Source organism: Ambystoma mexicanum, chromosome 2q (assembly GCF_040938575.1).
Source record: "Ambystoma mexicanum isolate Mex_15411 chromosome 2q, UKY_AmexF1_1, whole genome shotgun sequence".
In the NCBI taxonomy this organism is placed as follows: domain Eukaryota; kingdom Metazoa; phylum Chordata; class Amphibia; order Caudata; family Ambystomatidae; genus Ambystoma; species Ambystoma mexicanum.
In genome coordinates, this window is record NC_090924.1 from 107,127,776 (window position 1) to 107,141,942 (window position 14,167).

At 46.9% G+C, this 14,167-nt stretch overlaps 1 protein-coding gene across 2 annotated transcripts in view; it reads left to right on the top strand.

Moving 5' to 3' along the window:
* The window catches only part of LOC138569198 (uncharacterized), a 694,078-nt gene that overhangs the window by 195,338 nt on the left and 484,573 nt on the right, over positions 1–14,167 (top strand). For both annotated transcript variants that reach the window (XM_069646958.1, XM_069646959.1), the window contains one exon: positions 8,009–8,209. In XM_069646958.1, the coding sequence (XP_069503059.1) occupies positions 8,009–8,209 (201 nt within the window). The remainder of the gene's footprint in view (positions 1–8,008; positions 8,210–14,167) is intronic.

Here is a 14,167-nt window from a genome sequence, read left to right on the forward strand (position 1 = left end):
GGGCAACATACAGAATATCTCGTTGCATACACGTGCACACCCCTGGATAACACATTTCTTACAAAATTGCTTTTGAGGCCAATGCATAAATACAAGCAGTCTAAAATAAATGCTCACATTTTGGATACTATACACAGTTATGAATTAATACAAGATTCTGAGTTTGCACACACATTTAGGCACCCACTTTAGATTTTCTAATAATTTACTGCAGCGGCATGCATTATATAAACCATTATTGTTATTCTCCACAACAAAAACCCTCACTTCAAGTTTGTCAATCCTCTTCATGCTGGACGTGATACCCAAGGTGATGGCCAAATGAGCACAGTAAACTGAGGGGTGCTTCAAAGCTCCTGGGCCAGGCCTTTGCGAGGGGATACTCTGTCGTCTTGCTCAGGAGAGCACGTCAGAAGCTGCTGGGATTCCCCGGTACCATGCTGTCGCCAAACGTCCCTACTTTCAGCCAAGTCCAAAAGCTTTAGGAAGATCCCAAGATGTGTACATGCAGGAAGCTGAGATGCCCCATCCGCTGCTGCTCTCTCCAATCTGGCGTGTATGGAAGAAGGTGAAAAGGTGTGGGAGCCCTTCTGATGAGAGCGAACATGGCCAAATAAATCTCTACCACATTTTAGCTCAATGTACCATTCCCAGAGGAAAAATATCCATTTGCATATCACCCAGGTCGCACCTGGCTGGGCAGTCCAGCACTGAAATGCTAGGCAATTTTCATCCGAACATCGGTACCAACAGCAACCCCAGACGTGTTTTGACCTTGTTGGACCTCATCAATGAGGTAAGCTATGCCTCTCTAAGCAGTGATCAAGGGATCCATATCTAGATTACCCTGGGTAACTTAGGGTTTAACCCCAAGTGTTACAAAATTAGAGAAAAGATGGGAAATAACTCCCACTGGTCCGGTTCACAGAAGGCCCTTTTGAGGGACTGACTTCATGCCTTCTTCTATTTTACCTCAGAGACATCCTGGTCCCTATTAACCTGCACTACCATGCAGTATAGATCTTCCGGAGCTAGATGCCCCGCGCTGGACCTTTCAATGCCTCACGCAACAGTGGGAACGAAAACCTGGAGTTCAGTATGGGAGCCAACACAAGAAGCAGCCATCATTGATCATAGCTAAATCTATCTCCCTGCCAACATTTTTTTTCTTTTTTTAAACTTGATTTATTGGAGTTTATATGAAACAGATTACAGCTCATACAACCAAAGTAAACAATCATAACAAGAAAGCAGGTATTACAGTCAAATAGAAAGCGTGGTTGAGATTTAGTTTCATATATCAGCAAAATTCTTGCATTTCGTTCCATCAACAGTTAACTCCCCTTTACAATGTCAATAAGCATTGGTCGCTCTTCTCCCATTTTTCCCCTCCCTTCCTTCCTCCCTCCACCCCACAAGACTTTATAAGCTGCCGCCATGGGATGTACTGTCTAGCGTTTGGCGGATTGGTTGATAGGTTTGTCAGACCTTGAGGCCTACCTTGTTCTGGAGGTTATCATGATGTTTCACTACTCATGGCATTGGTCATTCGCTAGGCGTTAGTGGGCTGTTCCGGGCATATATTTGTTGACAAACTCTAACCATAAGATGTCGCATTGCCTGGCTTTCCCGTATATAGATGCCGTGATTTTTTCCATGATACACATAATGGAGGTCACATTAACCCATTCTTTTTTTGTGGGGGTTACAGGGGATTTCCATTTCGAGGTCAATAGAGCTCTCGCGGCTAGTAACAGTGGTGCAGCTATGTCTGTGACCCTTCTCAATTCATCCTCGATCCTCTCGAGACCAAATAAGATCAAGTAGGAGTCCGCTGTTCGTTGGATCCCGTCTAGATCCTTAATCCAACCTAGAACTTCATTCCAGTATATTTTGACCTGAGGACAACCACATGTGCCAGTAATCTGCCGCAGACCCACATCCCCGCCAACACATTGGACTAGATGACTGATACATCTTGGAGAACCTATGCGGGTCATATTGCCACCTATTCAATAATTTAATCGAGTGCAACTTATATTGGCATGATATCGAGGCCTTGGGTGCTGTCCTACATATCTTATCCCATATCTCTGGGTCAATGTCTTCGCCCATGTCCCTTTCCCATTTTAACCTAAGCGGTTCTGTTGAGCCCTTTCCCGCTTCCATTATTGTTTTATAGAAAGGCCGATATTAACCCTTTCGTTTCCGTCCTGGAGTCGAGTATGGTTTCAAACGGGGTAAGTTCCCTGCTCAGCTTTTCCCTCCATTCTGGTTTTGACAATACACCTTTGATCTGCAGAAAGTGGAATGCAGACAGTGTGCCTATTCCGAGTGCCTCCTCTAGTTCAGGGAGTGCAATGAAGGAGTCCTTCTTTAGGAGTTGTCCCACCCTCTCCAGGCCTGCCTCATACCAGGCTTGAAACCTTTCCACATTGGGGATCTGGTCATTCATGCCCGGTGACCAGAGGTGACTTAATGGTGATGGCCATGTGGTAATCTTTTCCATATCCCTACTCTCTCGCCATATATCCTATATGGTTACAAACATCGGGTGTGTCTTAGATCTTTTCAGTACCCTCTTCCTAGGGGACCACAGCCATTCGGAGATTGTTGCCGGGGACAGGTAGTGATTGTCCATAGCAATCCACTGAGGTGATTTTTGGTTACAAAGATGGGGAATAAGAATATGTAATTGGGCTGCCTCGTAATATTTTTGGATGTCTGGGAGACCCACTCCACCCTTGTCTTTTGGTAATGTCAAATTGGAGTACGCAATTCTGGGCTTTTTCCCTTGCCGTATGAATTTTAATATCGCCTTCTTGACTTCTGCAAAGAATTGACGTGGCATCTGAATGGGGAGCATTTGAAAGGGGTATAAAAATCTCGGGAGACAGGTCATTTTTATCGCATTTAAACGCCCCAACCAGGATATGCTTAGGTTATCCCATTGGGCAAGGTCTGCGTGAAATTTTTGGAGGAGCGCAGGGAAATTGGCTTCATATAAATCTTTTAGTGATCTTGTGACATGTATGCCTAAGTACTTCATTTTTTCGTGTTCAATCATAAGGCCCAGGGACTGACATCTTTCCGTGTTTGTATCCATTGATCCCTGTAAGGGGAAAAGGATGGACTTGATTTGTTAACCTTGAACCCGGATACTTGGCCGTATTCGTCTAAGAGGTACAAAGCCCTGGGAATAGATGTAGTGGGGTTCGTCACATGAAGGAGTAGGTCATCGGCATATAGCGCTACTTTGTATTCCTCGTCCCCCAGACGCATGCCTGTTACTTGAGTATCCTGTCACATTTTTTGGGTCAGGTGTTCTACGGAGAGGGCGAAGAGGATGGCCGATAGGGGGCATCCCTGCCAGGTACCACGTTTCAGCTTGAACCATCTCGAGTATTCCCCATTGACAGACACTGAGGCTTTAGGAGCGGTGTAGACTGCTTTTATCCCCCTTCTAAATTTCGGCCCTATTCCCACAGCACGGAGGACTGCGGCAAGGAAGCCCCATTCCACACGATCAAAGGCTTTTTCAGCATCAATGGAGAGTAAGGCAGGATTGTTGCACATAGTTTGGGAGGCTTCAACCAAATGGAGAGTCTTTCTCATGGTGTCTGCACCCTGTCGTCCAATTATGAACTCTACCTGGTCGGGATGGACGAGATGGGGCATGTGGCCCTCTAGCCTGGCTGCCAGGACTCTTGTGTAAAATTTGGCATCAAGGTTGAGCAAGGATATGGGGCGGTATGATCCGCAACATTTGGGGTCTCTGCCCTCCTTGGGAATGACTGATATGAGTGCTCGGGCGAATGAGGCGGGGACAATCCCTGTGTCAAGGATTTCATTAAATAGGGTGGTCAGGAATGGAGCCAGGAGGGTACAAAAGGTTTTATAGAAGCAAGCGGTGAATCCGTCTTCGCCAGGGGATTTGGCCAGTGTAAGTCATTTGATCGCCTCGTGTAATTCGTCTTCAGTTATGGGGGATTCAAGATGGGCCGAGTCAGCGCTTGCAACTTTCGGAAGAGCAATGTTAGCGAAGTACTTGTCTATCTCTTGTGAGTGTGGGTCTACTTCTGAAGTGTATAGGGACTCGTAGAAATGTGCGAACAATTCTGGGATAGGGGCATAGGTTGTGCCTGGTCAGGGGTTGGGTCTGTAATCTCTTTCACCCTACGTTCGGCCCCTGCATCCTGAGTCTAGCCGCTAGTCATCCTTATCTCCCTTTTCATAAAATTTCTGCTTCAGTAGGTGTAGCCTATGTGCCATCTGACCATGTTCTAGGTGGCAGAGTTCTTCCCGTTTTTTCCTGGCCTCTTGGATCCTATCCGTGGTGTCCCCCACCCTAGCTTCTCTATCAAGATGACATATTTCACTCCGGAGCTTATTCTCAATAAGGGTTCTTTCCCTTTTCTTCCGAGCCCCCTCCCGTATGAGGATCCCTCTCCAGGTTGCCTTGGCCGCCTCCCACACACTCTGTTTAGAGACCTCCCCAGTATCGTTGGCTTTAAAGTATTCTTTGATCTCTGTTTCAAGTTCCTCTTTGAAGACGGGGTCTCTCCATATGGCCTGATTACATCTCCACTTCCCGCCCTTAACTGGTAGATGTTCCCACTGTATATCGACTGTGACCATGTCGTGGTCGGACCACGTTATCCGGGTAATCCCTGAGTGTGAGGTGGTGGTGTTCAGTACTTGTGAAAGGTAGATGTAATCTATTCGGGTGAAAGTACTGTGTGGAGGTGAATAAAATGTATACCCTCTTTCATCAGGATGCATCATCCTCCATGCGTCTACTAGCGCATAGTCCTGCATCATGTTTGCAAAATCACTGCGTTCTCCTCTCACAGAAACATCGACGTCTGGGCGTCCCGCTTTCCGGTCTAAATCGTCATCTGCCCATAGGTTGAAGTCTCCGCCTAGTATAATATGGCCGGCGGCTTCCAACATTATTTTGGGGACAGTTTTAGAGAGGAATCGGAGCTGTCCTGCATTGGGAGAATAGATTGTGGCAATCGTTGCGTCCACCCTCCCAATAGTCCCCACAACTAGCAAAGCTCGCCCTTCCGCATCTGACCAGGTTTTGGAGACATGAAAATAAAGTCCCTTTCTGATAAGGATTCCCACTCCCCCTCTTCGCAATGCTCCCGAGCCCCAAAACTCCATGCTGAAGCGTTTCCCCAAAATAGACCTCCCCTCCCCCTTCATATACTTTGTTTCTTATAAGAGTAGGATATCAATGTTAGCCCTTCGGAATTCCCGTAGGACTAACAACCTCTTAGTAGGCGAGTTAAGGCCTTTGACATTAAGCGTCCCGACTCTCAAGGGGCCTCGTATGCTTGCATCAGAAGTGGCCATCAGTATATGACAATGCCATATTCACAACAATAGCTCGCCATATCTCGTGTTCCGTACCCTCAACCAATCTTAGTATCTTAGTGTCTTTCCCATCCCAGCAGCGAGTAAAAGTTCTGTAATAGTTGTACCCTCCCCCTTGTCTTGCAGATCCCTCCCTCTCCCTCCCACGCACCCCGCCCCATACGTCGGCGTCCGAGCAGGTCCAATTGGATTCACTGAACTAGCAGCGAACCACCAGTAGGGACCATCATCGCGCGGTCCTTTAATTAACAATAAACACCACATAAATCTGAGCCCCCCGCCCTCCCAACCCCTTTTCACCCCAATTTACAACCATCGAAAATAACTTTAGTGTTGGGCCGAAAACGGCCCTTATCTCAAACATACTCATAGTGTCATGGTAGCTGCCGCTGATCTAGCTCACTTGTCCCCCTCTGGGGTGTTGTTACCTCTCTGAAACTTCCTTGACCCTTTGACTCTCTGCCTCTTAGGTCCCCGGAGTTTCCAATCTCGCCCTTCGTTCCTTGGAGTGTTTTCATTCTCCCTTCGTTCACGGGGCTCGACAAGATCGGAGATGCAGGCCTTTATTTCCCTCTCCGACTGTAGTCTGGTTCTCGTGCCATCATGTTCGAAAGAGAGCGAGAAGGTGTATCCCCACCGATATCGGGTATCCCGCTCTTTCAACCATTTTGTCAGGGGGCCACACATCCTTCTCAGCGCCAATGTCATGGCAGATAGGCCTTGATATATGGTAACCTGGGCACCTTTGAGAGTGATCACGTCTCCACGCCTTGCCTTCTCGAGAATCTTTGCTTTGTCCTGGTATCTGTGGAAGCGGGCGAGGACCGATCTCGGGCCTCCAGGTGGGCCACCCACTCTGTGCATCCGTTCTGTTCTTGGTTCATCAATCTCATCATCTGCTGCCAAGATTTTGATGATATCATGAAGTGTTGCTTTCAGGCTCTCCTTCGTCTCCCCATCCTGTTCCGGGATCCCAAAAAAGCGTAAATTGTTCTGCCTCTCCCGATTTTCCAGATCATCCATCTTAAGTCTGTATTCCTCTTCCCGCTGTTCGAGATCCGTGATCCTGTGTTCGAGTTGTGTTTGCCAAGTATCTGTGGAGGCTTGATTGTTTTCTACCCCCTCCAACCTGTCCTCAATCTTATCTATGCGTTGGGTGATTTTGTCAATCTTGCCGCCTATGTTGGCCCCCATATTCTGTATCTCCGTCAGAAGGGCTGCTATGTCACCTTTCGTGGCTGCTGTCTCTCCGTGTGCCACGGGTTCCGTCGCCATCTTGGGGGTCATGAGTGTGTGGGTGGAGGGAGCGTAAGCGTAACTAGCCCGTTTTATTCTGGCCTGCATATACTTGGGTGCCTCACCTCAAAGTCTTGGGTTCGGACAGGCGAGGGTAGGACGTGAGGGCTCACCCCTCAGACTGCGCTGCGACCCCACACGGTTCTTAGTCGCCTGTTAGCGGTGATGTGCTCGCCCTGCAGGAGGGACAAGTTGGCGACACGCTCCAGCAGATAACCTTCGTAATATGCAGGGGGCAAGGTTTTAAGATGTCTCCTCGGTCTCAATTCCAATCAATACCAGGGATCTGAGGAGGCACACGCCCCTGTTTCGGGGGCCCTACCCTCAGTCCGAAGGATCCTTGCCGGTAGAAGACTGTACGTTGTTGGCATTCACCTCGCCCCGTGCTTCTCCATTTTGCATGTGGTAACGTGCGTTGTAGGTGTTCAAAGAAGTTATGGTAGCCCTAGAGCGCGCCTCCCAGTTAGTCCCTTTGAGGGCCGGGGCCCTACACGTAGGCCGCGGTGTTTGGATGTACCGCGGTCACGGCGGACAGTGTGGGCTGCGTATAGTGGAAGGCGCAGCTTACTTCTCGGCGGATCCTTCCTTATTTCCCGATGATCCGTGGGCTGTGGGGCGTGACTGGGGGGTCCACGCCGTGGATCTTTCGGGGGCACCTCAGGGGGGGTAGCTCTGAGGGCCGAGGGGAGGCTCGCTGGTCAGCGCCTCACGTCGCTCTCCTGCTGGGGCCCGCTCGCTGGTCTGGCCAGTTTGCTTTCGATTTTGTGCCGTCTCCGGCGAAGAAGTTCACTCAATGTTTACTTGGGCTTCACGGGTCCGATTTCGATCGTTTTTTCTCCAGGATGGTGCAGGTGTATTCCGATGCACGAATCTCTGCTGTTTTCACCATGGGGGGGGTCGCGGGGTGGGGGCTCAGGTCACCTGAAGACACCATCCGTGCGCCCCCTGGTGGCCGATGGCCTGCATTTTTTTTTAACACAGCATTTAATGCGAAGGGACTGCAGTGATGTGTGTTGGTGACGAATGTGAAAAGGATAACGTTGTGTATGATTTGGTGTGAGGATGGCAGTGAAGTGGTTGTGGTGATGAACGTTGTGACACGGTTTTGATGGTAGGCAGTGATGACCATAGTATTAAAGGTGAGTTGAGGTCATTGGGTTTCATGGTAACAAATGGCAATATAGTTTGGAAGGAGTGGGTGTGAGCATGGTATGAGTTGGCACGAAATGTTAAGGGCAAAGGGAATTGTAATGTGGATAATGGAAAGATGGGTTGGGCTTATTGGTGTGGCATAAACAGTTTTATAACTGTCCATTCTTTCACTATACAGATTCCAACTTGACCTGCCAGGGCTCTGAGCTGGTGTTTGAAACTCTACTCTTGGCTAAATCTGCTCCACAGCTGGCCAGCCTGGCAGATGCCTTCAATGATTTTTTGAGCAGAGGAGGGACAGTTTATATAAGTGGAAGAAATACCACTCTGGAGCCATCCTGTTTCCAGGGACCAAGTGTTCTGCCCTCGGGCATGCCAGGTACAAATACATTTATGTTCACTTGTGTTTGAGTATGAGGCTTGAAAGAGTTGGACCACATTTTAGGTTCAACGTGGGATGTTTTGTTCATGTAAATAGATGTTTAATAAATCACCCTTCGATGTGAGAAATACTCCTGTTTTTGATTGGCATTGGCCACAGTAAAATGGGCATGTGGCCATAATGTACAGGTGCACCCTCCAATGAGGAACCAGGATTTGGGGGCATCTTATCACCTGACCACCCATGGAGACTTTTCTCTGTCGGAAAAAGAGCACTGTAAGAAGGCAACTGTCCACAAATGACATGTGGAATTGGATGTGTCTAGGCTTGGGGCAGAGAAGAGGTAGCTGCCAGAAGAGGTGTATATGAAATGGGTGCTGCACTCCAGGCTGGGGTGGTGGTGTCAAATGGGTGAAGGGTGGCTGTATTAGGGAAAATTAAAGTACAACCTTGAGAACCCCAGAAATAGTGATGCCATAGGACTGTATAAGGCGGGAAAAGTGGCTTTAGTCGGATGAATGTTTGTTTCAATAAGGGTGGACCTTTGGCAGAAGAAGTGCACAGCAAGCAGGGATCCCCAAGGAATGTCTGGAGCCTGCCAACACTAAGGGTCTTCAGAGAGAAAACCTGGTAAAGGGGAGCAATTTGTTAAAATAATAAACTAGATCTATTCAAGAAGGTACCCAGGTGTATAGGGTGGGTCTGTGAAAATTGAGCTGCTGTGGAGGGTCTGTCACATTGACCTCAAGGATGTGGAAAGAGCTTGCACTGCCATACAAGAAGCCAAGAGAAGAATAGGACTTTGTGAGACCAGAACCTCCATTAGTACCCGTCACGTTCGCGTGCCGGGTACCTTTTTTTTTCAAGGCAACCTTGGGAAGGGAGAGGCGACCACACGTAGCGCCTTCTCCCTTTTCCAAGGTGGCCTTTTTTTATTTGAATTTTTTCCCCATTTATTAGTACCGAGCAACTTTGCCCAGAATGGTGCCCTGTTGCTCCGTACTAATGAAGCAGTACACACGGTCTAGTGTTCCTCGAACCAGCGCGTACTGCAACAAAACCTTTTCAAACGGCAAAGACACGCCGGTTGCAAACTCGGGAAAACCAGTATCCCGAGCCTGCAGACCCTGGAATATTAATGGCAATAACCACCTCGCCAGTGGGCCATTACTGCCTTATGGTAATGCCCCTGGGGCCACCGTTAAGGCCCTCAAGTAGAAGCCCTGAGGGCATTACCATAGGCGGTAATGGCTCTGCGGTTATTGCCACAGTAATAAAATGCAGTCAGATGAGGATTCTAAGAAATGGGCACTAGGAGGGCACTGTGGTTTTCTTCCACTAGAAGTGGGTGACTTTAGGCAGTGAGGAAACCTGCTGTCACTGCTTTGTAACTTCAACCACTAATATTCAGAAAAACATATCCCTTAATGCACAATCAGTCACTAAAATGAACTTTCAAAAGTATTTCCAATCATGAGAATAAAAGTGAAGGATTAGGTGCCCTGATAATTTGAATCCCCTGTTTATGGGATTTTTGCTCCAATAGGGTATTTGTTCTGACGGGAACAGTTGTTAGAAAATGAGACCATAAATATTGATTTATTCTCTCACATGAAAATGTCATAAAATCACCAGGCATGCGATTATCATAACATTTGATTTTATCTGGGGCCAATAACAGAACATGCTTCCTCGGTTTGTTTCTTGTGTTCCAGCTGCTGCATGGGAACGTATTGAGTATATTCCTCATAAGGCAGCAGACGCGACCACAAGGAAGGCAAACAAAATGACAACTGACACAAAAATAAAAAACAAACGTTCGCTGGTGTTCGCATTCTGAACAAGATGTCACAGAATGCGAACACCTCCCTTGGAACAGTGCCTTGCACACATTCTAAATACAGCAAGAATTGCCCCATACTTAACACACCTTCCCCCTTACCATATACAAAGACTCAATTAAACTACTCAAGATAAGTCTTTAAATCGATCTGGCATTCTTGTAGCTCTCTTGCTCTGTCTCTCTATGCTGGAGTGATCTATGTCAGTGTGCACAGCAGTTCCTGAATCAACATCCTCAGACTGTGATGTGACTTGTGACTCAACCATTCTCTGGTCAACACCAGTTTCTTCATCCTTGTCACTCTCCAGCCTACCTTTATCATAGGCATTAATGGAGCTCTTCACCAATCTGGATACAGACCAACACTCCCCACCTTCAAGAATAGCTACATTGCCCCTGATTGCTGTAACTCTCTTTGGAATGAGAAACTTGCTTTCAGTACATTTCACACCAAAACGTGGATTTTTAATCATCACAAAATCCCCCTCAACCAACTCCACATTTTTTACATGGAATGTGGTGTCAAATCTCTGTTTATATTCATTCTGAGCTTTAGATCTTCTCCCTATCAACCTCCACACACCTAGCCAACTCCAACCATCCTGGGCACAATCTGGAGGCAGGTTGTCTCCCTTTCAATGAAACAAAAGGTGAAACCTTGGTAGTGAAATGTGGTGAAATACAATAACTGTACACCATCTCCCTCAACAGTTTTGACCAATCAGTGCCTGAATTAAGGGCTAATTGAATGCCACCCTTAATAAATCCATTGGCCCTCTGAACCATACCATTTGCCCTAGGATGGTAAAGAGCTGTTCTTGAATGTTTGATCTCATAACACTGTAAAAATTCCTTCATTTTTTGAGAACAGAACTGCACCCCGTTAACAGTGATAATCTCTGTGGGGAACCCTTCCCTATAAAAAACTTCCTCAAAAAATGTGATTAATTCACTGGTGGTGGCTTCTCTTAATGCCTTATACTCCAACCACTTGGTGTGGTAATCCACCAACACCACCAAGAATTTGTAACCATCACCCAAACCTTGGACCGGACCAATGATATCCACAGCAAGCTTCTTCCATGGTTCACTTGGGACTTGGACAGGACTCAACGGAACCTCTCTAACAGCTTTACCTTTATCTGCACTGTCACACTACCTACAGCCCCTAAATTTCTTCTCAACCATGCTGTCCATCCCTGGCCACAATATGACTGTCTCACAAACCTTTTAGTACCATTAATCCCCAAATGACCTTGATGGGCCAGATCAACTAATCGAGATATTACACTTACAGGAGGAATAATCTTACAGCCTCTTCTCAAAGTTACACCGTTTTTTGACAAATTGAAATCCAATCTGACCTCATAGAATCGATCAAAATTTCTATCCAGCGACTCCCTACTAGGCTATCCATACCTTGTCCACTCCTTCACCCTGGCAAGACATGAATCCTTTACATCCGCCTCACTCCACTCTTTTTTTTCCCACAGCACACGCTGCCAACTCTGAAATACTCATCTCGTCTTCATTCTCTTTACCAGGAACATATTCAACGTGATCCAAAGGAAGCCTGGACAGACAATCAGCAACAATATTGTCCTTGCCTGGAATGTAACTCAGTGTAAAATTATAGCCTTGCAGCCCAACCATCCATCTCGCTATCCTAGGAGAACCTTTTGCCCAATCAGAACTACCTAACAGTTGTACCAGTGGCTTGTGATCTGATTTTACCAGAAACTCCTGTCCCCACAGAAAATATTTAAAATGCAAGATGGCCCAGTATACAGCCAAGGCTTCCCTTTCAATTACCGAGTAATTGCACTCAGCTCCTCTTGAGGATCTGGAAACAAATGCAATAGTATGGACCTCTTTACCTGAATCTACTTGACACAATGTGGCACCCAACCCAGATAAACTTGCATCAACCATGAGAACAGTCTTCCTACCATTAACAAAACACCCTAGCGAGGGAGCCTTAGATATGCTTTCTTTTATGGCAAAAAACGCTTCTTGACACTCCATCGACCACTTGAAGGTTACCCCCTTTTTCAAAAGATTCCTCAGCGGTGAAGAAATGGTTGCACATTTTTCCACAAACTTGTGGTAGTACTCTGCAATGCCCATAAAAGACCTAAGTTGATCCTTATCGGACGGGGCACGAACTCCACAAATATTCTCTACCAACTTATCCTTTGGGGACACACCTTGGCCTGACACTTTATAATACGGCACTTTTCCCTCTGAACTGTGAGACCAGCCAACTTCAGTCTTTGTAGCACACTTCTTAATACACAGTCGTGCTCACTTTCAGACCCAGCATACACTAATATATATTGTCCTGGAAAACTGGCACATTCTTGAGACCCTTCAATACTTCTTCCATCACCCTTTGGAAGACTGATGCGGCGGATGCCAAACCAAAAGGCATCCGTAAGTACTTGAAGGTGCCCAGAGGTGTTATGAATGCAGTAAAATGTTGGCAGCGTTCCGACAGGGGAACCTGGTTATATGCCGCAGATAAGTCAATTACTGAAAACCAACTGGGTTCTCCTAGGGTAGCAAGAGTCTCTGAAATGATGGGCAAAGGATGCCTTTCAATGAAGATATTTTTGTTGAGGTCTCTAAGATCGACACAGAGTCTCAAGCTTCCATTGCTCTTTGCAACCAGGACGACAGGAGAAAGCCATTCTGTCCCTTCAATGCGTTCTATCACACCTTTCTGGGTCAAATTTTCAAGTTCCTCACCCAGCTGTTGGCGTAGTTTAAGTGGAACAGGTCTCACCTTGTGAACGACTGGTTTGGCATTTGGTTTCAATCTTATGTTGTGTTCAAAATTGGACAACTTCCCTAAATTGGGGGTGAAAACTTCAGGAAACTCCTTTGACCACTTGTCTCCAACTTCAGCGATTGTCACTGGCATTACTTGAATGCGGACTCCGAGTTCCCTCTGTTCATCCCATCCCAACAGTGGATACTAGTATCTTGGCGAAGCACTCTCTCCCTCTGTAGGATACTCTTGCTTGAAATTCCCCTACCAAGTCAATGGACGACTCACCATAGCCACATGGCTGTACACCAGCTTGAGTCAATGTTTTTGAATCCTTTCCCAACCCATTTCTGAATGTGTCCAAAGATATTATAGTCCATGGGGAGGCTGAATCCACTTTATTTTCGATATTGCACCCATCAATCATAAATTGCTCAATCGGTCCCTTAAAGTCACCAGACACTGCATAAATATGGAAAATATGACGGGCACTATTCTCTTGAACAGGCACTTCATCCGGCTTCATGTTCGGTGCCAGACCAGATATGTGGGACTCTGGATCCCTTTGCTCAATTACATTAATGCAGGATTCCCTGCACACGTTCGCAAAGTGACCTCTTTTCTTGCACTTGTAGCATTCTGCCAATCTTTCTGGGCATGAGGGATAGTTGGCCGTGTGTCTTGAGTTGCCACGCCTTGCACACTTTTGACCCCACCACTCCTTTCTGTTGGGTGCCTTTTTTTTCTGGAGCACAGCACACACACCCTGCGCCAAACCCTGATTCGGTTGCTTGTCCAGCTTCATGGCTCTCATGTATTGAGATGTCTGCTCAATACTACGTGTCAGTTCCACAGCTTGCCCCAGCGAGACATCCTTGGCTAGTAGTTTCTCCTGCACCCTAGGGCTGTTTGTGCAGTGCACTAATTGATCCCTGATGAGGGAGTCCGTGAGATCCCCAAACTCTCACGTATGACTCAATGTTCTTAGTGATGCTACATAAGACTCTCCTGACTCCGCACTGTCTTGAACATGCTGAAAAAATGTGTGTCTCTCAAAAGTTACATTCTTTTTCGGCTCGAAGTAATCTTCAATTTTTTTAACCGATATGAGGTACTCGTCAGCGTCACCATCACCTTCTTCAGCACCCCGTGTGAGGCCATCAAACACAATGCGTCCTTCCGTTCCAAGGTTGTGGAAAAGCAACGCCTTTTTCGTTGCAGTGCTCTATCTGTCACCACCAATGGCCACTATGCAGTTTTCAAATGTTTTAATCCACCTGTCCCATCTCACAGGAGGGCGGCCAGGTTCAGCAAGAAATGGAGCAGGAGGCTGTATTGCCGC